Source organism: Schistocerca nitens, chromosome 3, assembly GCF_023898315.1.
Source record: "Schistocerca nitens isolate TAMUIC-IGC-003100 chromosome 3, iqSchNite1.1, whole genome shotgun sequence".
Lineage (NCBI taxonomy): Eukaryota > Metazoa > Arthropoda > Insecta > Orthoptera > Acrididae > Schistocerca > Schistocerca nitens.
Genome location: NC_064616.1, coordinates 347,841,045 through 347,868,636, shown reverse-complemented (window position 1 = coordinate 347,868,636; position 27,592 = coordinate 347,841,045). Strand labels below are relative to the sequence as shown.

At 40.2% G+C, this 27,592-nt stretch overlaps 1 protein-coding gene across 1 annotated transcript; it reads left to right on the top strand.

Annotated features, from left to right (window-relative positions):
• Positions 1-310: 310 nt before the first annotated feature.
• LOC126248301 (hepatoma-derived growth factor-related protein 2-like) lies at positions 311-26,366 on the top strand. Its single transcript, XM_049949168.1, has 3 exons — positions 311-451; positions 9,894-10,842; positions 24,665-26,366. The coding sequence occupies exons 2-3, from the start codon at positions 9,898-9,900 to the stop codon at positions 25,157-25,159; spliced, it is 1,440 nt and encodes a 479-aa protein (XP_049805125.1). The 5' UTR covers positions 311-451; positions 9,894-9,897; the 3' UTR covers positions 25,160-26,366.
• Positions 26,367-27,592: the final 1,226 nt, after the last annotated feature.

The window sequence follows — 27,592 nt, the reverse complement described above, 5'->3', positions numbered from 1 at the left end:
TCCACTACTACACCACGTGTGAGTGCGGCTAAAATAAGTTATAACTTGCAATGTTTGCAGAAGACGACACCGCACCAACGTTTACGTAAAAATTTTCTTTCCTAGAGACTTTGACCTTCAAGTCCTATTCCGTTCTGTTCAGCTGGCGCCCTGTCTGAATGAAGCTATTTGAAATGTATTGTAGGATGTTTTACGCTCCGTTGCGTCACATTCCGTTCAGTCACAAGTGAATCACACGTTATTCTGTTCGATACGCACTAGAATTTCACTTGTTATGTCTTCCATCGATACTCATTGCAGACGCCAAGGAGTTGAAAAATACCCGCTAATGTTGTTCGCATAGGGTGTCTTGTGTTAAGACGCGCCATTGGTAGGTCGAATGTGAAGTGGCTTTCTGGAGGGTGTTTGAGATCGCAATTGTGTTGGCCTTTATTTCGGATATTTTCTGAAGGTAGGATTTTTTTTAACTCTTATATATGTAAAAAATGCTCTGGCATTGGTATATAGTGGCCCTTTAACCTATAAATTGTCAAGTGTTGGTCTTGTGTTTAAATTTTGTTTGGTGTTACAACTATTGAACGCTGGTTGGCAGCTAATTTGTTTGTTATTTTTCTGGAGTATTTGGAATGAGTAGTAGTTATGTATGTTTACATTAATATCGTCCGTACCGCGAAATTCACTTTTTAGATTTATGTTGCACTCCTTATGGTAAACTGTGTTGTGGATTTCTATATTTATAATATCATGTGATGCTTAGTGCGCAGAGAAAAATTCTTTGTATGTATGCGGTATACTTTTGCAAGTTTGTTAAAGTTTCTTGCACGTTTATAGTTTAGGCGCGAACTTTGTGTCAAGGCTATACAATTCACCAAGGCAAATTAACTTTGATTTCCAACATTTTATTCATGAATAGATTCGTTGTGTTTGTTTATAATGTGTGTATTTCATATAAAGAAGATCGTTACGGGCCTAGTTACTACTGCAGGATTCTGAAACTGTGGACAATGGCGGCATCTTGCATTATTTTGGATGTTAGTCTAGCTATATATATTTGTTGATTGCAGTGTTTGTTTACCCATTGAGCGTATTTGTTCTTTTTGTTATTAATTTCATTATCATCCCACAGCCGATGTTAGTGGTGATGTCGCAATTTATTAGTGGTTATTGCATTCTCTAGGGAAAATATCTTCATGTGGTAAATGTAAAGGACTAGTAAGATACTGTTGATTTCCATAGTATATTGTTTTTGATTGAGAGAAGTTGTACACATTGTTTTTCATTATTTCTTGGGGTATTTGTGCAAGATTTCGGGTATTGTTGTATTAGTTTACTCCTTTTTGCTTGCAGTTTAGAATAACCTTCAGTATATAGAAACAAACTCTGAGAATCATGACAACCCTGCTATGATATACTCAACCCAAACACATTCACCATAGTTGATATAGCTAACGGTTTTTGATATTTGATGTAAGGAAGTGGGACACACAACTTGATTTTTAATAGGTGGCTGCTGGTAGTGACTTATATAGAAAATTAGGTGCTCATGAGATTTATTCTTCTAGTAAGTTAAGATTTTTGCCTCAGTCATTAATGATTCATGAGTTCATACATTCATCATAAACTTGTAATTAAGCTGAAAATTTGATTCTGGTCAGCTTGTCACATCGTAACCAGTAAATTATTGAGTTGGAGCCACAGCAAATAGTAAACTACAACACTCTGTAAAAATATGTGTTTGTTTCATACTTGGATATGTTGGTCCAATTGACGTAGCTTGTCTATATCAAAAATTTGGCGATTCTGTGTGCTATGTGATCTTTCTCATTAACTACATGGTGTGTGTGTGTGTGTGTGTTGGGGAAAAAAATTTGACAAGTGTTAAGATTTGAGGACTAGGTAGGTTTTGATTATGTAGATTTGTATGGACAGTGTTTTATATACTAGAGATGAGTTGCAGTGGCAACATGATGTTTTGGTAACATATTTTTTCCCTTTTTACTGGACTGGCTTAATGACAGGCAGGTGGTATTTTTTATGGTGTGGAAGCTGAGTTACTTACTTGGTTCATGGCATTAGGAAAGGTGACTGCTGTTTTAAACTGAGTTTAGTCTGGTGGAGAACTCCCAGTGTCTCAGTTAATTAGGTATTGTATTCAGTCTTTCATCCATTTTGCAAGTTGTTTCTATACTTTTGACATGGAACATTGTGCTGCTGCAATTATAAATGTGGAGTTTTATGCAACAGGGTGCACTGCAAAATTTAGTAGATACAGCAATAGCCATCACAAATAATTGCTTATAACAGCTACATTTAGAATGTTAATACGCCAGCTTGCATTATGTCTGAGCAACTGTTTTCTTAGCACAGCATATGTTTTCTAATGGGTATAGAACGAATTGTTTTGTAAAAGGCTTAGTGCTTGGTGTCTAACTGGCAGTACACACTTATGAATTGGAAAAGTTTTACTTGGTGTTTACAACAAAAAAATACTCTGTATTGTACAAAAGTGGAATGTGATTCTTGGAGTGTAATACTTTTTATGGTGGTTTTTAAATGTTTCTCCCAAATCAGGTGTTTATTCCATATGTTTTACACAGAGTTTTTCTTTCCTACTTAATGCACAAATAAAATTTATTTCTACTTGTGGATATAAAATGATTTATTTTGAATATATTGCTGATATTTATGGTCTCGTAGTTACTTCCAAACGGTTATACTTGGCACATTATTTTGAGTCTCAGTGAGACCACTTGTTACGAACTTTGTTAATTTTACTTTTATCAAATGAAAGCCTTGGACGCAGAAGGAAACGACTTAGCTACCAGATACCCAATACAGTTTCCTTGACTTTATTACTCAAAGAAAACCTGTTACAATGCAAAATAATGAGCTTTTAGAACAAAGTACTAGTCGGCTGCAGTATTATCGCGGAGTACAGTGATTCAGAAAAACGCTTTACACTGTCAATGCTTTCAGGCTTGTTGTGCATGTACTATCAACACTGACTATGTCCTGAGTTGTGATATGCTACTGAAGCTCCCTGACCTCAAGGTGTAATAATATTGTGGTCTAATTATAGTCACTAAGAAGTTACTGTGGACTGTATGGTAGGTTGTTGCACATTATTAAGTGATGTGCAGTATCAGCAGAGAATTATTTATATATTTATTTGTAAACTAGTCAATCTTCAGAGTGTTTTGACACCTGCAAGTTTATTCAAAATTTCAACAAGCTGACCTGCCTCTGCACAGCAAAATAAATATCACACTGATGTCTCTCATCTCGGGTTACGGTGTCTTCATAGACATGTATCTCTACTTCACAATACCTCTACATTTTGTATCTAATCTCCTCACATATTTTTTTAATTTTTCAGTAGCAACACATTTTCATGTTTCTAGTTTTCCTCTGAATTTCCCTTTATCTTTCCTTCCCTATGTTGACATACTGTGCTCCTCCCTTAGACTTTCATGAATTTCCTTCTCAGTTTCATATTGGTGATGTATTTGCTAAAGTTATGTTATGGAGCCCGCTGTCATTTTTTGTAGTTCATGTATGATGAGTGCATAACGTGCATCAAAAGACTTGTCTGAGATTTGTCCATTTTGTAATACACGTTTTCTGAACTCAAAGTGCAGTTTTAGTTTTTATAGTCGAAAGTGGATTAAATATGGCACGAATGTAAAAATTATACTATACTATACATAAATCTGTCACCACAACCTCTGTGTTTGGCACTCATTTCCGTTAGTTACCTACTAGCACCCAAATTATAACTATTCGACCTAACAAAGACCTTGGGGCCACATTACAGATCAGCCTGTCATCTTAACAAAGATTCTGAGGGACGTAGGATAGAGAATCTCATTTTGCCTCAATATAGACCACTTTCACAAAAGAAAGCTTTCTTCTTCTGTGCCCCTCTAGACTTCCGTTTTTTACACACTTGAGAGAATTCTGCCCCCTTTTCTGTTAGTGGGATCATTGTCAATTGCACTGTTTTCCTTTCCACTACTCTGCATCACCTTCAACTTACTTCTGTTTACCCTTATCCCATAATCTGTGTGAAGCATGCTGTCTGTACCATCCAGTATGTCTTACTACAAGTTTTCCTTACTTTTTGCCAGGACTGTTACATCTACAGACCTTATCTTTGCACATACATTACTCTCAAAATTTTTCTTTGTTTCACTGAACTTCTGCCTTAATCATCTCAGGGTAGTGAACATCTTATTTCACTGTTCACTTCGTAAGTATTTTTTAGGCAGAGACATAAGTTGTTTGTTAATAGTATCTTCAGTGCCACTCCACTTGTTTGTCAAAAGGATTGTACCAGTTGTGACTGAGTATCTGGGAATACTTCACTGAGGGGATGTGTGCCCTGTGAACTCGATGTTTGTTGGTAATACTTGTTGTGACTGATAATGAGAGATTATGTTGGGGAACAGCTGTTCATTTGCAAAGGCAAAGACACACACACACATGCGTAATAAATAATTTAATGCTGAGTTTTCATTTTCTACTTTTGCCACGTCTTGGTGTTTTTGTTATTGACATGTATGCTGCATGACTCTGGACACAAGGAAACAGAAAATAACAGAGAGCAAAACTTAACCAGCTTTGAAATTAACATAGACATCCAGCTGCACTACAGATCAACCCGTATGTTAGACATCAGACTGATTAGTTTGTGGCATTATATCTCACAAATACTGCTGTGATTTTTCTTTTGCATCTTAATTGTGAATACTAAAAATAGTTTTGGATGCTGTCCTGTTCCTTAATTGGTTGTCCCCATGTTGTAATTTTGTCCTTGGACTTCTTAATTTGACTTCTGCAGACAGGGTAGATCTAAATATTTGTGTCAAATAAGATTATAAGATTGAGCGATTGTCATAGGCTACCATGTACAATCACCTGATTGGCACCAGGCAGTAACAATAAATTGTCAGCAGCACTGCACAGTGGAAGAGCCACAGTACACCATAAGTGCACTTCAGCCATACTTTTTTAAAATGTAAAATGCTCTTGTACTTCTGTAATTCTCCAGGTTTTTCACTTCCCTTTACATGTAGTAAAATTTAACCAAAGATCCTGTTTCATACTTTTACATTTATTTATTTTGTTTTATATTAATGCTTGGGCAACAGCAAGTAAATATTGACTGAAACTAGTGTGAATGTGTTAACACTAGGAGTACCACATGTCATTTTTTACCTATGGGTCTTTGTTAAAGGCCATAACCCCCCCCCCCCCCCTTCTCCCCGCTTCATAATCATCGCTCGATCAAACACACTACTGACTTTTAATCATGTATGGAGCTGTTCAACTCGTCAAACTTTCATCCTCTGTAACCCACGGAGAAGTATGAAAAATTTGCCTGTTACCACATGGATCACTTTTGACCAGTATCAGTTTAATGCAATTTGATATCAATAATACCAGTTTTCAGACTCTAAAACAGTTTCTGAGCATGCCTCGACATTATTCATGAGATGATGGCATGTATTACAACAGTGTAGGACAAAAATAACCTGAAATGCAAAGAATTCAGGGTCAGACGAAGCATGGCTTTCAGGCCCCTACGGAGTGACAACATGTAGTCATGTTATGTTTGATTCTGTGTTATCAATGAGACATCGCAATCAAATTGATAGATACTGCCTTGCTTGAAAAATGTGAAATCAATTTACTGACAGTTTCACTGCATGCTAAAAGCTGGGCGAGAACAGACTGTCGACTAGCAGCTGTATCCTTAAAAGTGCAGGTGCCCATTCATACAGAACATGCCTAGTAAACCTGATAAGTATGGGATACAATACTGGCTTTTGTGTGATGCTGACTAGCGCTAATTCCTGAATGGGTGCCATTGCCATGTCACCTGTGAAACTTGTGATCTAAGTCTGGGGTCACCATGTCGTTATGAAGTTGGTGCAGCTATTCGTCAACTGTGGTCGTAACATCACAATTGACAACATCTTCACTTCCGTGAAACTGGCAGGAATGAAGAAGGAACAGGTGCAGTTGACACCCTTCAGAGAGCAGACATCCCTCCCACGGTGTGAAGAGGAGACTTTTTGACGCATTGTATGCAACACTCTTGTACAAGTCGGGTGACAACCTTCTCACAGTGTACCAAGGGAAAAAGAAACACAATGCCCTTATTCTGTGTATGTGTGTCCTGGATGTCAGGACAATGAGAATACTGAGAAGGATCGTCCGGATACTCTGAAGTTTTATAATGAAACAAAGGGTTGAGTCAATATAGCTGACCAAATGACTAGGCTCTACAATGTTCAAACTGACACACCAATGGCCTGTATGTGTATTTTATAACTTTTTTTATCTTGCCGTGATCAATGTTCACACAATTTTTTAGTTACTTACTCTTAAGATGATTTCATTTCAAGACTTTATCCTCAGAGTAGCAGATGAGCTTGCTGGCCCCTGCAAACAGCTGAGAGGCGCCATTGTCCGCTTGCATGCACTCAGCATAGGTGCTGGCCAACCTGGAAATAGAAAGCAGTGTTGAATTCAGGTTCTCTGCAAAGAACAAGAGGGGACTAAAACATCACGCATATGTTAAAAGTGCAACGAGTATGTGTACAACAGTTACCAAGCCCAAACTCTTGTCGAATGTGTGTGCACATCCCAGCTTAGACAGTTCTGTCCACTGTGTTGTTCCTACATATTTCCAAATTTTATAATTCTAGAGTGAAATTGCTTGTTTTTTCTTATGTTTCCATTCCTTGGTTACAATAAGCAAGAAAACATGCGCAGAGTCTTTATAGTCACATCCTGCATTTTACCATCTTTTGCGAACATTCCGATCTTGCGTTATATATCTGTAAAAGTAAAAATACTATTATTCATATAAACAGTATGTTTCACTCGTTTTTATAAGGAAAAAACCATGTAACATTGGTTTGCTAACTTCTTTTAATGATGTTTGACGAAACACTGGGGAATTTCTTCTGTAAAGTTTAAAATAATTTTTATTTCCAAAAATTTATTTCTTGCAGTGTACTATTCATTTTAGAGACCAAATTATCCTTTTTGATTACTCTTTAAGAGTATTCCTAAATGTACTGTTAACATGGCAACATCCAAAACACCGCCCAAATACCAATAAAGTGTTAGTTTCGTACAGTGAGTCAAAAATTTCCCACTTCGTGCTTGTACTGTTAAGTTTAACATTGGACCAAAAACACTTTAAAATCGAAGTGTAAACCACCAATATTTGATAGACAGTATTCTTCTACAAAGTGATTACTGTAGCATTCCCTTCTGTGGGAAGTGTGATATTTTAGCCAAATATGTCTCATTCTGAATAGTCTCCCATTCGTTTAGGTTGCTGCTTGCGTACTGTGTATTTTCTGCCACATGAACACATATAATTTAGTTTTATGTCATCAGCGAAATGTGTTAATCACATTTAGTATACTCCATGAGTAGAAAATAATCCTGCCTCACTCTTTGTGTGTGTGTGTGTGTGTGTGTGTGTGTGTGTGTGTGTGTGTGTGTGTGTTTTTCTCCCCCTGGGATTGCTCTACAAACAAAGGTTTCAAATTCTCTTGTACAGTTTTGCCTGGAAAATGACATGGTGTGCATATGTCAGACTGTGTTGGCGATGACAACAGGCTGCATTCCTGTGATTTATTTGAACATTGTGTACACTGGAGGGAACCTGGGTCTCCCTTTCATAAAACAGTTTGTACATATAAGTATTTGTATGTATTGTGAATCATCTGAGGAGTATGTTGCCATATGCTTGTTGTTGCCATGTGGCAAAAATATAAAATAGTGAGTAAATACAAATGAAATAAAAATTTCTATTTTTAAACTGTTAAGTAGTGATTTGTGTATCAAAACCACACAGAGGTTTTTCTCATTGCAGTTGGTCTCCAAAAAACAGTCAAGATAACAAAGATTTGTTACAGACTTTAGGTACAGCTGTGTCAAATGTCATACTATATTTGATTAAAATAACTTGTTGAGATATGCCATATGGCACCACAGCATTGCCACATAGTGTATAGTTGTGCCTCAGCCTAGTCTTTGATAACATGGAGTGGTCTGCCAACAGGTGATATAGCTTGGTTTTGCCCACTTCTATAAACAACAGTTGACTGAGCTTCCAAGCAGTGACAAATAATGTATTACTCATGTACTCCACAGTGATCAAAAAATTTAAATTAATTCACTTTTTCTTTTTTTTCCTCAAGTATTGGACATTAGCCTGTTATGTCCTCTTTTTTTTTTTTCCAGTGCTTGTCTTGTTGGTTTGATTTCTCCACCTCTTGCTTTGTGTGCAGATTGATCTTTTCCTCGTTGGTCAATAATGTATTACTATTTAGATGGATTATTTACATTCCTTCTGGTGACATGGCCTCTCCATTTATTACTATACTGCTTAATCTTCTCATTTATGCTTTTAGCTTCTTATCTGATTATTGTACTCCTTGTCATATCATCTACACTACTGTATAAAGATAAGTCGTTTTACACTGTTACCAAAAACCTCAAAGTTCTTGACCAATTTACTTCAAGTTTTTGAGTGATACACGAATAAACATTCAGATGTGCATATGCTATAAATTTTTTAAACAACAATGTGCAGATTTTCTATTGACTCCCACTGTGAGAAAGCAAATGCTGTGCTGTGAAATGCAGCTTAGTTTTCTTTCTTGCACTCAGTTTCAACTACGATAACAGGGCATGTAAGCCATTAGACAGGTTGTTTCTTCATAAATATTAGGTCTCCCTATATCAAATAATGTAAAATCCAAGATGGAATAATGACAGTATTATGAAAAGATCAAAAATCTACACACCAAGCAGCAGCAGAACAAACGCACATAAAAGCCTGTTGTGATAGGCAAGCTTTCGAAGCAAGTTGCTCCTTCTTCAGTCAGAAGGGTTGAAGAGTGAAGTAAAAGGCTGGAGAGGTCTAGGGAAAGGGTAGATTTGGGGAAACCCTTCTGCCTGAAGAAGGAGCAACTTGCTTTGAGAGTTTGCCTATATCATAACAGTCTTTTATGTGTGTGTCCTGCCGCCGCTTGGTGACTGGATATTTTTATCTATCCAATTAAATAATTTTATCAATAATTGAGTGTTCCAGTATTATGAAAAGGATAGACTGCTACTCACCATATAGAGGATATGTTGAGTCACATATAGGCACACCAAAAAGACTGCTAAACATGTGAACTTTTTACCAAAAGGTATTTTTCTAAAGTAGACAACACAAACATTCACCTAAGCACAACTCGCACAGACATGACTCTCTCTGGCCGTAACAGCCATAAGATTTTGTAGGTAATTTTGTGAAGTTTGATTGGAAGGCAGTGTGATCTTTTGACTCGTGGCAGGAACCAATTTTTGATGGAACGGTGGTAAGGCATTGGACTCCTATTTGGGAGGACTGCTGCAAAAATTCCTGTCAAGTCATCCTGTTACATGTTTTCTGTGGTTACCTTAAATTACCTAAGGCATATGCTGGGTAGGTTCCTTTTAAGACTAGGTAGCAGAAGTCCTTGTACTTCCCCAAGTTAGAGCGTGCGCTCTGTGTCTAATGACCTCATCAGTGACAGGATGTTAACTTTTAATCTTCTTTTTTCATCTCTGCTCAATGGGCTGACTGAGTATACTTAAGGTGTGTACTTGAAGTTTGACATCAGCTAATTGTCGTGTAGTTACAGTGCTTCTGTTATGTGACCACTGTTCAGGAAAGAAATAATGGCAGAATATTTTTCTAGGCATATGCTGTGGAGTAGTTGCTGTAGCTTAGCTTACACAGCTTTTTTCTAGTCAATATCAAACTGTGTGCTTTACATTTAGTGTATGTGCTACTCTTTTATATGGTAACCTTTTGTTTTCTTTCTTTCTTTCAGACAAATGGGTCAGGAAAAAGAAAAGGAGAAAGCCGTTCGGACATTTACTATTGGAGATAGGGTCTTTGCTAAAGTTAAAGGTTACCCTCCATGGCCAGCCTATGTTATTAATGAAGAAAAGGTTGCCAAGAACAAAGTGAAATACCATGTAATATTTTACTACACAAATGAAAATGCTCTTTGTAAGCCAGAGGATATGTACCCATATGAACTTTACAAAGATAAATATGGCAAACCAACTAAGAAGCCGTATTTTAACCGTGCCCTGGAGTTAATTGAGAGTGACGTACCACACTTCGCAAAATATTCCTTAGCTGAAAAGATGTCTGCTGTTCAGGCAGATGTTGAAGAAATACAGAAGTATACAAGGAAGCGTGCTCTTGAGGAAGAAGCTAACTCTGATTCCAGCAAAGATAATAAGAGACGTAGGGGTGTTTCTGAAAGTTCTGAGCACTCTGTACGTACCAGTTCCCAGAAGCAAAAGGCCCCTAAGAAGCCTGACAACATGGACTCTCCTGATAAAGGCAACAATAAAGAAGCTGATGTGTTGGATGAAGCTGGTGACAGTTCACCAGACAAGAAGAAAGAGAATATGAAATCAAGTAAGAAAAGAAAAATGTCTAAGCCAATGAAAAACACATTTCGACCAAAAACTGCTTTTGGAGAGAATCCAGCTATTCATTTTGAAAAAGCAAAGACCTTTGGACGTGTTAATGATAGAGAAACAACAAAGGCTAAAAACGAAAAGAATACAGGACAGGTACAACAGAAGAAGACTGCTCCAAAGGGTGGTAAACGTGAAACTAACAAAGAGAGACAGGAAAATCAGCCCAAGGGGAGAAAACAGAAAGTTAATAAAGAGAATGAGCAAAATGAAGACAATGCACTACCACATAATGATCCTGGGCTAGGCAATAACTCTTCAGCAAAGGGTAGCAGCAGGTTACGTGTAAGTAAAATTCTAGGCAATGACACTTCAACAAAATTAGCGCAGCAGGTTAAGCGTAAGTAAAATCCTAAACTAAAAATGTGTAGTCATATATGGAATGTAAGGAGGAGGGCGGTAGAAGTAAGTGTCTGGGATGAATCAGGCAGGGGAAATTCGTACTAAAAGTGAAGAATGTGATTGCAAAAGCTAAGACAGAAAGACTGACAGTAGAGCTAACATGTGGTCAGTTAAAAAGAATGTAAATTATATATTTTGGGTAATGCTGAATCTGTACGAGGTGTCCAAAAGTTTTCTGGAGGTCTCTCTGGAATCATGGAAATGACTACTAATTTATGGAGTAGTAACTAGATGAGAGGAAAGCTACAGATTGGGGTATGAAAGTAACACTGGTTTGGAACAGCTAATAGTAGAGTACTGAGAAAGAAATGTAGGTAGGTAGGTAGTTAGTGTATTAAAGATAAGTGTTGGCAATATTTACATTATGTACTGTAGCTGGAAAGAAAAGATGAGGAAAAAAATAGTGTCTACGGGAAGAGGTCGGCAAAATGAAATTAACAAAAAAGAAAAGGATAAATGAAAACAACCAATATGTAACAGATACTCTGAAGGGGAGGCAAAAGATGACTGAAGGAAAACGATTAGTAAAGGGAAATGATGGACACGTGACCATGTATCTTTCACATTAAGAGACAAAGTTCTGAAAGCTTGTCATAGTTTTATGCTTAAAATACCAGTTTGATTTCTAGTTGTCTTGAATGTTCATTGCATATTTTATGAAGTCTGTGTTTGTTAATGTTTATTAGGCTATGACTACTGCAGCCAGCTTGTTACATTTTGCTATTGTGACCTTCCTTCTTTTTTTTCCCTCTTGCTTAGCTTCTGATAAAATTTTTCTGTAGCTGCACAGTTGACTTTGAATGTCTTCCAATGCTGATAATTAGTTTGGAAATTTTTGTTTAATTAATAAGAGAAATAAATAATCCACCCAAATAGCCAAACACATTAGGGTCATTCCATGTCAGTTCAACCAGGGGCTCCAGCTCATAGTCTCAGATTTGACTGAAATTCTTTACACTAATTCTACCATGTGTGGAACACTCGTGTACAAAGTATTAGTTTCCCAGTTCCAGAATGATGACCCCCCCTCCCCAGGGGGTCCACAACTCTTTTGTGGATACATGCGTGGCAAGCACGGGGCCCCGAGCTATTGCAGCCTTCCTTCTTTCTAGGGCTGCATTCCCTTCCCCTCCTTTCCTCTCCTTACTCCTTCCCCCTTGCCCTCTCCTCTCCCTCTCTTGGTGTCCTTGCTTATGTTGGCCCCCACTATACTCCTGGTAATGTTGGTTTTGCAATTTAGCTTTGTTGTGTAATCACCACCTCCTTTTGGCACTCCCTGGTCCCCCTCTGGGGTTTGACCTCCATTACTAAATTTCTCTACCGTAGTGTGAGCCATTTGGGGAACAGCACCTTACCTAGTGTCTCCGACGTGTGCCCTCCTAGTTCATTCCACCTTTTCTTTCAAGTCGTTGTCTGATGCTAGGGTGCATAGCCAGCCCATTTGGCGGGGTCGCTATGTACCCTTTTGGTTGAGCCCCCTGAACACACAGGGATCACACTTCTGATACCTGAGCTGTGACCACCTCGTGCAAGCCTTGGAGTGGTTGATTGTCATCCTGGAGCATCGGAACTCCCGACAATGGCCGCCGTGCCAGACGGCCCTTGCTGTGGCTGGGTGGTGCCCGTGAGGAGAGCCCCTGATCGGAGTGGGTGGTATCAGGACGGATTCTATGCAAATGAAATGCATACGGGTCCAGAACTCTGGCCGTTCTTCTGCAGCCGTCTCTCGGTGTGGAACTGATTCTTCTAGTGCTGCTTCTCCTGCCCCTTCGGCCCTTCCATGGCTATCCCCTGAGAAGAGGGTCAGGCCCGTCGGCTAGGGGCAAAGCCTTTCCTCCGCTATCTGGTTTGCACCGGGACTGATGGGGATACTTTCACCAATACCAAACCTTTATTCTTTGTGGAGCACACTGAAGACAAGTTTGGCGAAGTGGACTCCCTGAGCAAGATGTGGTCAGGTTCGTTGCTGATCAAAACTGCTTCAGCTGCCCAGTCTGCGGCCCTTCGTGCCTGTACCCATCGTGGCACAATTCTTGTGTCCATTACCCCCCCACCAGTCTCTAAATATGGTTCAAGGTGAGATTTTTCACAGGGACCTCATCCTTCAAACTGATGAGGAACTTCAGGACAATCTCAGACGGCGGGGTGTTCACTTTGTTCGGTGTGTTCAGAAGGGTCCTAAGGACAATCGCATCGATACTGGTGCCTTTATCCTGGCCTTTGAAGGGAATACCCTCCCTGAGAAAGTAAAGATTATGGTTTATCGATGTGATGTGAAGCCGTACATCCCACCTCCTATGAGGTGTTTTAAGTGCTTGCGTTTTGGACACATCTTCCCACTGTTCGCAGGCCCCTCTCTGTGGCGACTGTGGACGTCCACTCCATGAGGGGAATCCCTGTGTTCCCCCTCCTGTGTGTGTGTGTGTGTGTGTGTGTGTGTGTGTGTGTGTGTGTTAATTGTCATGGCAATCATTCACCAGATTGCCCAGTATATAAGAAGGAAAAGAATATACAGCAGTATAAGTCTCTTGATCGTTTAACCTACACAGAGGCTCGTAAGAAATATACACGTCTTCACCCTGTGTCCATGACGTCCAGTTATGCTTTAGTTAAATCTTCACCCCTTCCTTACCCCAGTCCTGGACTCGTCTCCTCCCCCCCGACCCCTGCGGCTCCCACACCTTCTCCTCTGGGCGCTGCTCCACCTCCCCAGCCGGAGAAGTGTCCCACTCCTTTGGCATCTGCCATTCAAGGGCGCCCCTCCCAGGATGCTCCTTCCCAGCACCTTCCAGGCCAAAGGTCTGTTGCCGCGCGACGACTGCGAGAACCGCGGTCTGTCGGCCCCCAGGTCGCCCGATCTCTTTCTGTTCCCGATCTTGCTGCAGCTGGCTCCTGTATGCCACACAGCCCTCCTCGATCTCAACCAGAAAAGAAGAAGAAACTTAAGTCCCGGAACAAAGAGCCTCTGGTGTCACCAGAGGTCCCATCCCCGGCTTCACAACCAGATTCTGACCTGTCGTTCATGGATGTCACCCCCTCCTTGTTGGTGACGGCTGATGACCCAGCGGTATGACTGGCTTTAGCCTGTTCAACCCCCATTTAAATTGTCGTTCTGTGATTATTCAATGGAATTGTAATGGATACTACCGTCACCTTCCGGAATTGAAATCCCTTATTTCGTCTTACTCTGCAGCTTGTGTGGTTCTGCAAGAATCTGATTTTACTGATGATCACTCACCGACCCTCTGTGGGTTCCTTGTTTTCTGTCGAAACCGGGTCGGACCCCTGCGGGCTTCTGGTGGCGTTTGTACGTTGGTCCGTAGAGACATTGCTAGCACGTGGATTCCTCTTCAAACTACATTGGAAGCGGTTGCTGTTAGGGTCCACCTGGACTCTGAGGTCATGGTTTGCAATCTTTATCTCCCCCCTGACAGGACTCTTACACCTGCTGCCTTTTACACCTGCTGCCTTAACTGCCCTTCTCCAGCAACTTCCTTCTCCCTTCCTCCTTCTCAGGGATTTTAATGCTCATCATCCCTTGTGGGGCAGTGCATTTGCATCTAGACGAGGTCTTCTCATAGACCAGTTTATTGCAGACTACGACTTGTGCCTTCTTAATGATGGCACCCCTACTCATTTCAGTGCTGGTCATGGTACCTTTTCTGCCATTGATCTTTCTTGTTCTTCTCCCTCTCTCCTCCCTTCATTACACTGGTCACCACACAACGACCTTTGTGATAGTGACCATTTCCCGTTGATTCTCTCTCTCCCTTCCCGCTCCTCGATGGACAGGTTACCTCGTTGGTCTTTCCAACGCGCCGATTGGCCCCAATACACTGCACAGGTCGTGTTTTCTCCCTCTTTGTCGGGTTGTATTGATGATGTCCTACGTGACGTGTCTGACACGATTGTTCGTGCTGCTAGCCTTGCTGTACCACGCTCATCTGGACCATTTTGTCGCCGGCAAGTCCCATGGTGGAGTACTGCCATTGCCATCTGTGATTGCTGTCGAGCATTGCAACACCTTAAGAGGCACTCATCCATTGCCAGGCTTATTACCTTTAAACGCCTTTGCGCTAAAGCCCGTTATTTAATCGAACAGAGCAAACGGATATGTTGGGAACAATTTGTTTCTTCCCTCGGTTCTACTGTCCCTCTGTCACGGGTATGGGCTACACTTCGCTCTCTCCAAGGTTGCCATCGGCAGTCCACCCTCCTAGGCCTTCGCCTCCCAGGCGGCCTTTGTACGGACCCATTGATTCTTGCGGAACATCTTGCGATCCATTTTGCAATGGCATCAGCATCAGCCTCCCATCCGGCTGCTTTCCTTCTCTGGAAACAGCGGGCCGAAACTTCCGAACCTTTTACTGAATGGGAATTTCTTTCTGCACTTTCTTCTTCTCATGATACAGCCCCTGGCCCAGACTTTATTCATAACTGCTTCAACATCTCATTGCTCCACAACGGCAACATCTTCTCCAGTTGTTTAACCGTATCTGGCTCCAGGGTGACTTCCCTTCTCAGTGGAGGGATAGCATCGTGGTTCCTGTCCTTAAGCCTGGTAAGAACCTCCTATTTGTTGACAGCTATCGGCCAATTAGTTTGACCAATGTTTTTTTTGCAAGTTACTTGAACGGATGGTAGCCCGTCGGCTCAATTGGGTCCTCGAATCTCGGGATCTATTGTCCCGTAACCAGTGTGGCTTCTGAGAGGGGCGGTCTCCGATCGATCATTTACTTCGCTTGGAATCCGCAGTTTGGCAGGCTTTTTCCCAGCGCCGCCATTTGGTTGCAGTATTTTTTGACCTTCGCAAGGCCTATGACACGGCCTGGAACCATCACATCTTACTTACACTTCATCAGTGGGGTCTTCGGGGCCCACTCCCGATTTTTATCCACCAGTTCCTGTTCCATCGGTCATTCAGTGTTCAGGTTGGTACTGTTTTTAGTTCTCCACGGACCCAGGAGACGGGCATCCCGCAGGGTTCTGTCTTGATTGTACTTCTTTTCCTCATTGCTATCGAAGGGCTTGTGGTCTCTGTTGGTCCTTTGGTCGCCCCTGCCCTGTATGTGGATGATTTCTGCATTTGGGTTAGTTCCTCTTTGATGGCCTCTGCAGAGTGGCAGCTCCAGGGAGCTATAAGGTGTGCCTCTGCATGGACCCTCTCACACGGGTTTCAATTCTCTCCTTCAAAATCGTGGATGGTCCACTTCTGTTGCCGTGGGTCTTCTTTTCGACACCAAGCTCACTTGGCTGCCCCATATCAGACTTCTGAAGGTGGGATGTTTCCGTAAATTCAATGTCCTTCGCTTCCTTGCCCACTCCTCTTGGGGTGCGGACCGCTCCCTCCTTCTCAGTCTTTATCGTGCTTTAGTTCTGTCTCGCTTGGACTATGGTTCTCAAGTTTATGGTTTGGCTGCTCCTTCCACACTGCCCATGCTGGATCCAGTCCACCATCGTGGTAATCGTTTGGCCACCGGTGCCTTCCCTACTAGCCCTGTTGATAGTCTCCTGGTTGAAGCTGGGCTCCCCCCCTTCTATTCAGCGTCCCAGCTTCTTGTGTCTTATGCACTCGCTGTCCGTTCCTCTCCCATTCATCCTTCCTATTCTATCCTGTTCCAAGACCATGGACGTCGCCCACCTGATTCCCGCTCTCGGACGGGTTTACCGGTTGGGCTCTGCCTTGTGTCTCTTTGACATGATTGCTGTTGTTTTTTACACTGGTGGCTCCAAATCTGCTGATCATGTGGGATATGCCTTCATTTCCTCTGTTGGAACGGAAAATCATCTGCTGCCACCTACATGTGGGGTGTTTACTGCAAAATTGATGGCAATTCCCCAGGCCCTTACCTTTATTAAACAGTCCCAACACAACCACGTTTTGTTATGTACGGACTCAATGAGTGGCCTTTTGGCTATTGACCAGTGTTTTTCGCACCATCCCTTGGTCTCTGCCATCCATGACCATCTCGCAGATATTCACTGTGCTGCTTGTTTCATTGACTTCCTTTGCGTCCCTGGCCATGTGGGTATCCCGGGTAATGAGCTTGCTGATCTTTTGGCTGGGGGAGCAGTCACTTACCCCCCCCCCCCCCCCCCCCCCCCCCCGTTTTCTGTAACCCCTCCTGCAGCGGATTTACGGTTTCACATCAAATCCCACGTCGCACAATCATGGGCCAACTCTTGGGAGGCTACTTCCCTGTCTAATAAACTTTGTGCGATTAAGGTGACACCAGGCCCGTGGCGTTCTTCCTTTCGCCTCTCCCGAAAGGACTCGACCACACTGTGTCGTCTCCGTATTGGCCATACCAGGCTGACCCATGGTTTTCTTTTGCGTGATGAGCCACCCCCACTTTGTGGTTGTGGAGCCTTCCAGTCATTATATCACATTTTGGTTGAATGCCCCCTTCTTTTGGCTCTGCATGCTAAGTACAGACTCCCCTGCACTTTTACCATTGATGTTGGCTGACGATTCCCGGATGGTTGACTTGGTTCTCGGTTTCCTCCGGGAAAGTGGTTTTTATTCTCAGTTCTAAGGTTTTTAATCTCTCTCTGGTGTTGGGGCAGGGCGGTGAGTGTTGGGGTGTCTCCCACTGTAAGCCGTGTTTGGAGATTTCCAACTCCCCTCCCTGGCCGAGATCCTCTTTTCTTCCCCTTTTACTCTGTTTTTATCATTTTTTAGGGTTGGTTAGTCTCCTTTTCCGATATGCACTTCTCCATTTTAGCAGTTGCACCTTTAAGTCGCAGGTGGTCTTGCCTTTGCTGCTTCCGAGGTGGGATGTTTCCTGCCTTTAGAATAGCGTTGGGTTCGCTCTCTTGCTGACTTACCTCATTTTGTTTTTACCATTGACAACATGACTGCCCTTTTATATTTTTTAGCCCTTTCCCTTTTATCGTTCTGACTTTTCTGAGATGTCACACTATCGGAATGGAACACATTTGAAACAAGGGACTGATGACCTTGCTGTTTGGTCCCTTCAACCCCAACAACAACAACAGAATTATGACTTTTGAAACAAGGTGGCGTGACCCGGAAATTGCAACCCGCATCTGGCAATCTATCTTCAGACCCAACTTCAGGTCTTAATAACTTTGGAACTATTCCACACAGTCCAGTGAAATTTTTACAACCCAGTAACATCCATTTAGAGAATGCACTCCATAAATCAAAACACCAACAACATATTTCTGAGGGAAAATAAAAAATTCCAAAATGTGATTAAAAAATGTAATACATTAAAAGGTACATATTGTAGGTGCCCTCTGTGCCAAATATAATTCACTCAAAAAGGGTATAAATTTTTTTGTGGTGAGCTTAATGTGGCCTAAACACACACAGAACTCATCAGGCCCATATCAGTCACAAAAACTGAGTTACATGCACACGAAAATACAAAAATTTGAAAAATTACGTGAAAAACGCGTATTTTCAAAGTGTGGTAGCACAAAAGGGACAAGTGGTAACAAAGCCAAATTTCACACACTGCATAAGTAGACCATAATCATAAATATCTCAAAATTTCAGCATGTTATTGCAAGACATTTGTGTACAATGGCAGTTGACAGATGTATTTGGTGATGTGGCCATTGTTCCACAACACAATTTTGTAAAAACATATCGTAAACTGTTCTGCCTCTTCTTATCCTCTCCTGCAGCTGTTTATTCGCTAAGCAACAGTATATAGACAGATTAACACAACTTATCATTGATGTTTACTGTACCTTAACTGCTAAAAACCAGTCGATTGTGCTTTGAACAGAAATTCACTTTAGCTACTGTACTCTGTACATTGAGTGGCGAATTGTACTGTCTTCCTGACACAGTGGTAGGAACTGGAACTGTCATAAGAATACCGGGTGATCAAAAAGTCAGTATAAATTTGAAAACTGAATAAATCACGAAATTATGTAGATAGAGAGGTACAAGTTGACACACATGCTTGGAATGACATGGGGTTTTATCAGTACAAAAAAAAGTTCACAAAATGTCCGACAGATGGCGCTTCATCAGATCAGAATAACAATAATTAGCATAACAAAGTAAGGCAAAGCAAAGATGATATGCTCAGTATTTCCACCATCATTCCTCAACAATAGCTCTAGTTGAGGAATAATGTTGTGAACAGCACTGTAAAGCATGTCCAAATTTATGGTGAGGCATTGTCGTCAGATGTCTTTCAGCATCCCTAGAGATGTCGGTCGATCACAATACACTTGCGACTTCAGGTAACCCCAAAGCCAATAATCGCACGGACTGAGGTCTGGGGACCTGGGAGACCAAGCATGACGAAAGTGGCGGCTGAGCACACGATCACCACCAAACGACGTGCACACGAGATCTTTCACACGTCTAGCAATTTTTTTTTTGTTCTAATAAAACCCCATGTCATTCCAAGCAAGTGTGTCAATTTTTACCTCTCTATCTACATTATTCCGCGATTTATTAAGGTTTCAAATTTATACTGACTTTTTGATCACCCGGTATGTTCAAAAGGAATCCAACACCTGTCTGCCAAACGTGGCCAATGAAATGATCTTGCTGGTCCCGCTGGTGCCATGAAGTTCACAAATACATCACCTTCTTCTTCACAGCACTCTGCAACACATCGTAAGTACCATTTGTCATCAAAAACAGCAATAACATAGTAACCTGGTTGTATGTTGCTGCTTTTGCTTCTGAATCCTGAGTCAGACACACTGTGAAGACACATGTGCATGAACCTATAGTTATAACCGAACAGTCTGCTCATCTTCACATTGTCGGAGTCCGCTGGAGAGAAGTGATGATGGCTCCTTGTGCCTGCAACAGTTTTAACATGTTCTAGTTTGGTTTTTTAGCAACTCTTCGACTGATTTCACCTCATCTTTCGAAACATGGAATGATTGTATGCCAGAGATATTTTTCTGTACCCAGGTAATAATTGAAGAGGTGTTAGAATGTGACCTTCTGTAGGGTGCTGCAGACTAGCTTGTGATGCCATGTGCTTTATGGTAGCACCAATACCATCACATACATTTTTACCATGACTTGTTGCGAAAAAACTCCATTCAAGTGAATCTGAAAATCATGGTAATGCATGCATACATTTTTGAGATTTTTACAGTTTTTGTACTGACTAGCTGCCCCATCACTGAAGTGTTTCGCAAAATGTATGTGAGGCACCTGAGTTTTTCACATATGCCATGACAGTGCGAATGTGGGCATGAACTGCAATGGCATCATGAATTAAACAATCACTAAAAACGCACAGGTTCATGACAGACAAATCACCTGATTCACCTCTATAGTAAATCGCAAATGACTGGAGAGTTGCTTGACTGTTGTCCCAATAATATCCTTGGATGGCATCTTGAACTATAAATGCATAATTTTCAGGAAAGTCTAGTATTACTATAATTTCATCTTGTTTCAAATTATCCTTACAAAACTGGAGATAAGCTGAGTGTGCTGTTGCTGTGAAGCTGTGTGTGGTCAGTTTGTCTGGTTTTTGACAACACATTTCAACAAAATCTTCCACTGTACTGCTTTGTTTAAAGACTTGGGTGATCCATGTGTGTCCATTGTTTATAAGAAACAAGTTCATCGTCATCCATAAGGAGTTCACCATACAGTTAGTTATTCATGTGTTCTGCAAGGTTTGCCTGACCAGGACACTTTTCACACCTGTGTATCATGCACTGGTAGGAACTGATGTCACACACTAGCAGCTTCATTGCACCTTTGTAATCCAGACCAGAACCCTTTATAGCAGGCAGCAAACATCAGGTTAGCATTTCAATGGGTCTCGCATACACAAACATTGTGTGCCCCCCTTGCACTTACAGGCATAACCCATTTTGGCCAAAGATTGAAAAAAGATGATAAACCTACTTTGGTATCGGGATACTTTTCCTTGAATTCTACATATAGTTCTGATATGTTGCATAGCAACAGTCTTTTTTGCATATGTACACATACATTTCCCATTTTCACCGTTACATAGTCTTTCTTTCCAGGCATTAATCGGCTGTAGTCATTATTTTCATAAAACTCCGACACTAGCACCTTTATTTCTGAACTCAATTGCTTACCCTGAGCCTGCTGAAGTTGTGGAAGCACTCCTTGGGTTGCTTTTATTTTCCTAGCTTGCTTTATCATATATGTAGAAACATTGAATTCCTTTGCAGTGTAGTCAGTAGACCAGCTGGAAGGTGCAAGGGTAAGAATAGCTACTTTTTCTGGCGTGTGGAAATGACACTTTTTTTTTTTCAAATCGTGCACAATTTTGTCCAAACTAGAGCATTTCTGGCATGATTTCTGTTCCTTTCGAGCAGATAGTTCTTCCTCTTCCACCATTAGTGTGTCAGCTATTTTGTGTTTTAATTCCATTTGAGCTTCTTGTAGTTTTCTTCTACCATAGCTGGGCCTGTCTCTTTTTCCCAATTTTGTGTGTCTTGATGGGAGACAAACCAAGAGCAGTCACTGAAGTATTTAATTGCTCATCCGCTGTGGTTGTAGGTGGCTTATACTCTTCATCGCTGTCATGTAAATTATCAGAATATTATTCAGTTTTTAGCAGTGTAACACACCTGGAACATAACTTTTGTCCTGGTTTCATGTTAAGTCCCATGCACTGATTCACTTTCAATACTGATTTTATATCAATTTCTCTGAGGCTACACTTCACTGTCTTCTTATGAATCCTAAATTGATCAAAACAACTTCTTTGTAGGAAAGAATACTTATCCAGAAACACTTTCATATGTTGATATCAAACACTTTCCTGGAACTGTACTACTTGTGCCCACAGCGTGTATCCCAGATCTTCATAGCAACAAATCTTGGTCCGATTCATCCAGATCATACAGTACAAAGCGAATGCCACATTTTGTTCCGTATGTTGTTTTATGACATTCAGATGCTTGTGCTCTACCAATACTGCAACTTGTTTGAACAAAAGCACCACTAGTACACTCTTCTGCCTCCATACTGACTTTCCACAACAGTACTGACCAGTCTGAACTAGAATCTTAAAAACATGAATAACCTGTAATTGTTGCTTGTTTCCTTTGTTGTTCCTGCCTAACAGTGACTCATTCTGTCCCTGAAAACTGTCATTGTTCAACTTTCTGTTGCCTAATGGTTCCCAACAATTGCTGCAGCTTTATCTGAAACAAGCTGTCTGCATCATCACTATTACTTGCTAAATCGTGTCAAAAGAAACTTAACCAAATACATCTCTGTCAACTTTTTTGTACACAAATGCCTTGCAATAACAAGTTGAAATTTTGCAACATATTATATTATGGTCTACTTATGCAGTGTTTGAAATTTGGCTTGGATATCACTTGTCCCTTTTGTGCTACCACACTTAGAAAATACATGTTTTTCAGGTAATTTTTCCAATTTTTGTATTTTCGTGTGCATGTAACTCTGTTTGTGTGACTGACATCATGTAACTCTGTGTTACTGACATGGGCATAATGAGTTCTGTGTGTATTTAGGCCACATTAAACTTCCCACAAAAAAATTTATACCCTTTTTGAGTGAATTATATTTGGCATAGAGGGCACCTACAATATGTACCTTTTAACGTATTACATTATTTCAGTCACATTTTGGAATTTTTTATTTTCCCTCAGAAATATGTTGTTGGTGGTTTTATTCATAGAGTGTGTTCTCTAAGTGGATGTTACTGGGCTGTAAAAATTTCACTGGACTGTGCGGAGTAGTTCCAAAGTTATTAAGACCTGAAGTTGGGTCTGAAGATAGATTGCCAGATGCGCGTTGCAATTTCCGGGTCACGCCACCTTCTTTCACAAGCCATAATTCTGGAACTAATTGGCAGGGGAACTTAAAATTTTGTACATGAGTGTTCCACACTTGGTAGCATTGGTGTGCTAAATTTCAGCCTAATGTGAGACTATCAGCTGGAACATTTTCTCAAATTGGTTGAACTGACATGGAATGACCCATTAGCAGGACACTTCTGGGATTCATGGAGGCGCCACTGACTCCAGAGTGATTCTACCTAATGAATTAAAAATGAGGGAACGGGCAGGCCAGTCTATTTGCAATATATCCCCTTTTTCCAAGAGGTCCTCCACCTGTGCTGTTTGAACAGTCTTGCTTTTTCATCCATAAAACAGAAGTTGGGGTGGAATGCACCCCTGAAAGGCTGCACATGGGGAAGGAGTACAGTGTCTAAATAATGTTGATCAGTTACTATAAGTTTTCAAAGAAATGGAGGTCATTATGCCAGTGACCATATTCAACAATGTTCCTGGGTGCATTACGTATTCTCACCTCTCGCTGTACACGGGTGTGTCCAGACTCGTACTCAGCCTGAATCTGCTCTCATCTGAGGAGGCCCCATGACCCCACTCATCCTCAGTTCAATCCCTATGTTCTTGGCACCATTGCAAACGGTGCACCAATGTACTCGAGATATTGCATATCTTACAGTTCTATTGAATGCTGTGGTAGTCGAACCAGCTGTTTGGTGTGGTTTCCTTTCTGGACTGGTTCTGAGTGCTACCTGTGCATGTGAAACAGTGATGTGAGTAGTACCATACTCTGTGGGCTACACTTGTCAGACTTAATCCTCATTTCAGTTTGCCGACGATTCTTCCCTGTGTGAAGTCATCCAGATGTCTTTGGGCCATGTTGTAATGAAAGACACCACCACAATGCAACATAACTGCTCACTGATTGACACACACTGCGTTCTCCCATTCCTAGGTTGTGGGGCCAGCCCCATTTGGTGGTATAGTCACACTGTCCTCATGCCATGTGACACCTAGCTTTCTGTGCATAACTGGGAGATCTGTGACAATGTGCTCCCACACTTTTTCATTTCCACAGAGTTGTTAATACGTTTTGGTACTTTATCTATCTTGTCCTTAAGTTTTGCTGAGCAGTGTAGTAACGGGACACAATTTGTGATTTAGTGAGGACATGCCATCATTTTATGGAGGAGGCCAATCGGATATGAATGTAATTTATTATTAGTACTATTGTTACTTTTTAGGTGACAGGAGGGGGCAGTGAAGCAAGTGAATTTGCAATTGAAGCAGTTGTCATTGTAACAGAAATACATCTTGTTGGAATACATAGTTACATAATGTAGTTTCATAATGTTTGAGATTTTGATAAATCTGTTTCAGAATCTGTGTCAAAAGACAACTAAGACCCTATTTCTAATAGGCTATAACTTTAACTTGTGGGAAGTGAGCTTTAGCTTTGATTCTTGTATCACTGGCAGATTTTTCTTTCTATTTATAAATTCACACTAAACTAAAACCTGTTTTAAAAATCAGTAAAGTGATAGTTGTGTGTTGGGTTCTGTTGATATATAGTTTAGTTTTCTGGGGAAATATATTGGTGACAGAAAATGTTCGCTGTGTGTGCAGTGACAGAAAATGTTCGCTGTGTGTGCATGAGATTTGCTGGTTTATTATCAGTGCTAGGGAAAATTTTTTAAGTTCTGCAGTGCAAGATTTGTCATGATTCCTCGTGCTTCCAACATTTTGTTTTGTCTTTAGCCTCTATTGTGGATCGTAACTAAATTTTTGTTGACATTGAAAGATTTAAAATAGAGCCCTGAATTAGATGGAAGTTGGCTACACTGAATGTTTAATTTTTGTAAAATAGCTTTATAATTGTCATTTAAATTATGTCTCAATTGGATACATTTAAATTATTGTTTTCTCTCTTTCTCACTAGGGACGGAAACGACGCACAAGAGAGCAACACGATTTTACGAGTTTTGAAAGAGGTGATCAAGTGTTTGCGAAGGTGAGAGGTTACCCACCGTGGCCAGCTGTAGTGACTGCTCTTGCCAATGAAACTGGAAAGAAGAAAAAGTATCATGTAACATTCTATGCTAGTGATCAAAGAGGTGTCTGCTCTGCTGAACATATTTTTCCATATGAACTTTACAAAAGTCAATATGGCTCACCTCATAAGAAAAATTCTGCATTCAATATGGCTCTGGGCCTTATCAGAAAAGCTGCTGGAGCTAATGCAAGTAGTGGCACTGGTACAAAAAACAGATCTGCTAAGCATCAGAAAAATGAGCCTTCAAATGGTGATTTATCAGATAATGATTCTCCACTTGGAGATGAACATAATGACGAGAGTACAGAGGAAGAACCTCCAGATGATAAGCTTGATCGTGAAAAATCTGAGGATACAGATGATGATGCTGAGGACAAATAATTTGTGTGTTTATCTCAGTATGATGGATATCAGGAAATGTTGATAAACAATGCAGATTGTAAGACAGTTACAAAGTCATCTGCCAAAAGAATGAGTCAGTGTCTTGTGGTGACACTGAAATGTTATGTTTCGTACCATTTTTAATGACTTCTTTATCATTGTAAGAATCATAATCATTTTCTGTAGTTAGTCTTCTGGAGGTCAAATATTTCATTTATTTTAAGTTGTCCCAATTTTTTATGCTTCTCGGTTATTCCTAATCTCAGTTATATTTAACCTGTTTCAGCAGCATGTTTCTTAATTGTATTCCTGCACATAGTTTTCAGAGAATTGAACATTTCATGTGATTTTTAGCTGTCCGGTTTTCCATAGTGTGTGAATATAATCTATTTCATGTGAATTTAAGTTATACTTTTTTATGATTTTCAGCAATTTTTTTAACGTTGCAGTTAAATTTTTAAAAATGTCTCAGCAATATGTTCTTTACTTTTGTTCACACATGTGCTTTGTGAGGATCAAACATTTTATATGATTTTAGTTGTCCAATCATAACTGGCTTGTGAAGATAGAGTATTTCATGTGATTTTATTTGCCCAATTTTCAATGTTTTTCAGTTATTTGTAATGTCTCAGTTTTATTTAAAAAATTGTTTCCTTAAGATGTCTCAATTTTATTTGTGCATGTAGTTTGTGAGGATCAAACATTTTATATGATTTTAGATGTCTAGTTGTCAGTGCTATCTGTTTTTAGTTTCCTACATGTTTCAGTTAACATTACAGATGTTTAAACTGTGTGTATCTTAATTTTATTCAAGCATGCTTTGAATAGCTTCAAATTTAAGAGAGAGAAAAGAAACTGTAATGTTGTCACTTTTCAGTACTTTATATTTCTGTTTCAAAGAATGTGTGAGAAGATTATACAAATATGTGTTTGTCATATGCTCAAAGGCAAATATATTAATGTAAAAACTAGATGTCAATAGAGATTAAATGTGTTTGTTTGTGTGTTGATGTACAGGTGCTTGTTAAAGAGACAAAAGTCTCTAAATTAACATTATGTGGCGACATTTGTATTGAGTTGTTAAGCAAAGCTAGATGTACCATTCCACAAAACAACAGGTAACAATATTGATTGTATGTTTATTACGAAAGTACCTGTATATTGCTGCTAAAGTTGTACATGAAGCCAATAAATATTTTTTTTTAATAAAAAAGTATTCTGTTCTTCATGGCTGTAATTTTCAGCAATTAGTATATATTTTTCAGAATTAAATTCAGTTGTTGGTTGCAAATATATTTTCATTAGGCCCCACCAGTTTTGACAAATTAATTTGTTATCTTCAGAGGCTTAGTATTGGTTTAGCAGATGTCAATATCTTCTCTGTAGAAGCATAATAGCATGATATGTCCATAAATGTACATACTGTCATACTGTATGTGATATTTGTAAACACAGATTGATAATTTACAGTATCTGAGTGACATCTATGTATACTAGCACAACAGCTTGACATACACACAGATGTGATTCAGTAACTGTAAATTGTCAATCTGTGTTTACAATAATCACATACAATATGTACATGTCTGGACGTACCATGGCATTATGTTTCTATGAAGAAGATATTGACATCTGCTGAACCAATACTAAGCCGTGCATGGATGATGTGTTAAGTAAGGGTAATTGTTAGTGATTCACTGGACAACAGTTAGATAATCTAACTAGCCTGTGTGTTTTTATTTTATTTAAGAAGACATAACTCCTGCTTCTTGGATGTTCCAAATGTGTGTTGTTTGCCACTTGCGTACAGCATGGGGTTAGTTTCAGTTGGAACCTGCTGTCTGTACAGCCTCATTTGGAGGAGTAACTAACTTAAGAAAAACCTGTGTTTACTAGTCAGTATGTTTTCGAATATTGTTATAACAGTGTTGGATTTTAATCACTGAAAACTTAATAAGTGATGGATGAGAGAACCTCCTGTGAAATTTGTAGAATGTTTTTACAGGAACTACATTAAACAGATGGTCTAGACTCCTAAGACCCATTGTCTTGGAGGATATTCATACAAAGACAGTTTAATGAGCCCAACACATTCATAGCAACAATGGGCACCAAAGTACTAATTGATAGAATAACTAAACAGATAAATTTCCATTGACAGTAAAGTGATAAGGAGAAGGTTATCAGACTATCAAGCAGGAGTGTAAAATCATTCGATTCAAGCAGTGAGCATCTAAAGGAATGGTGGATGAAGTTCAAACCAGTAGTTAACCAAGCTGTAGGAAAGTATATTCCTAGTGGTGTGATTAAAGATGGTCGACATTCCTCTTGGTATATAAAATTAATAAACTCCAGGGTAAGGCCAGGGCCATTTCTGGTCTCATCATCATTTCTTCAGTCTTCACACACTGCTCTCACTCCAGGATTTATAAT

Coding starts and splice junctions, on each gene's coding strand:
- LOC126248301 (XM_049949168.1), top strand. CDS start 9,898: ATGGGTCAGGAAAAAGAAAAGGAGAAAGCCGTTCGGACATTTACTATT. Junction 10,843..24,664: donor AGGGTAGCAGCAGGTTACGT/GTAAGTAAAATT, acceptor CTTTCTCACTAG/GGACGGAAACGACGCACAAG.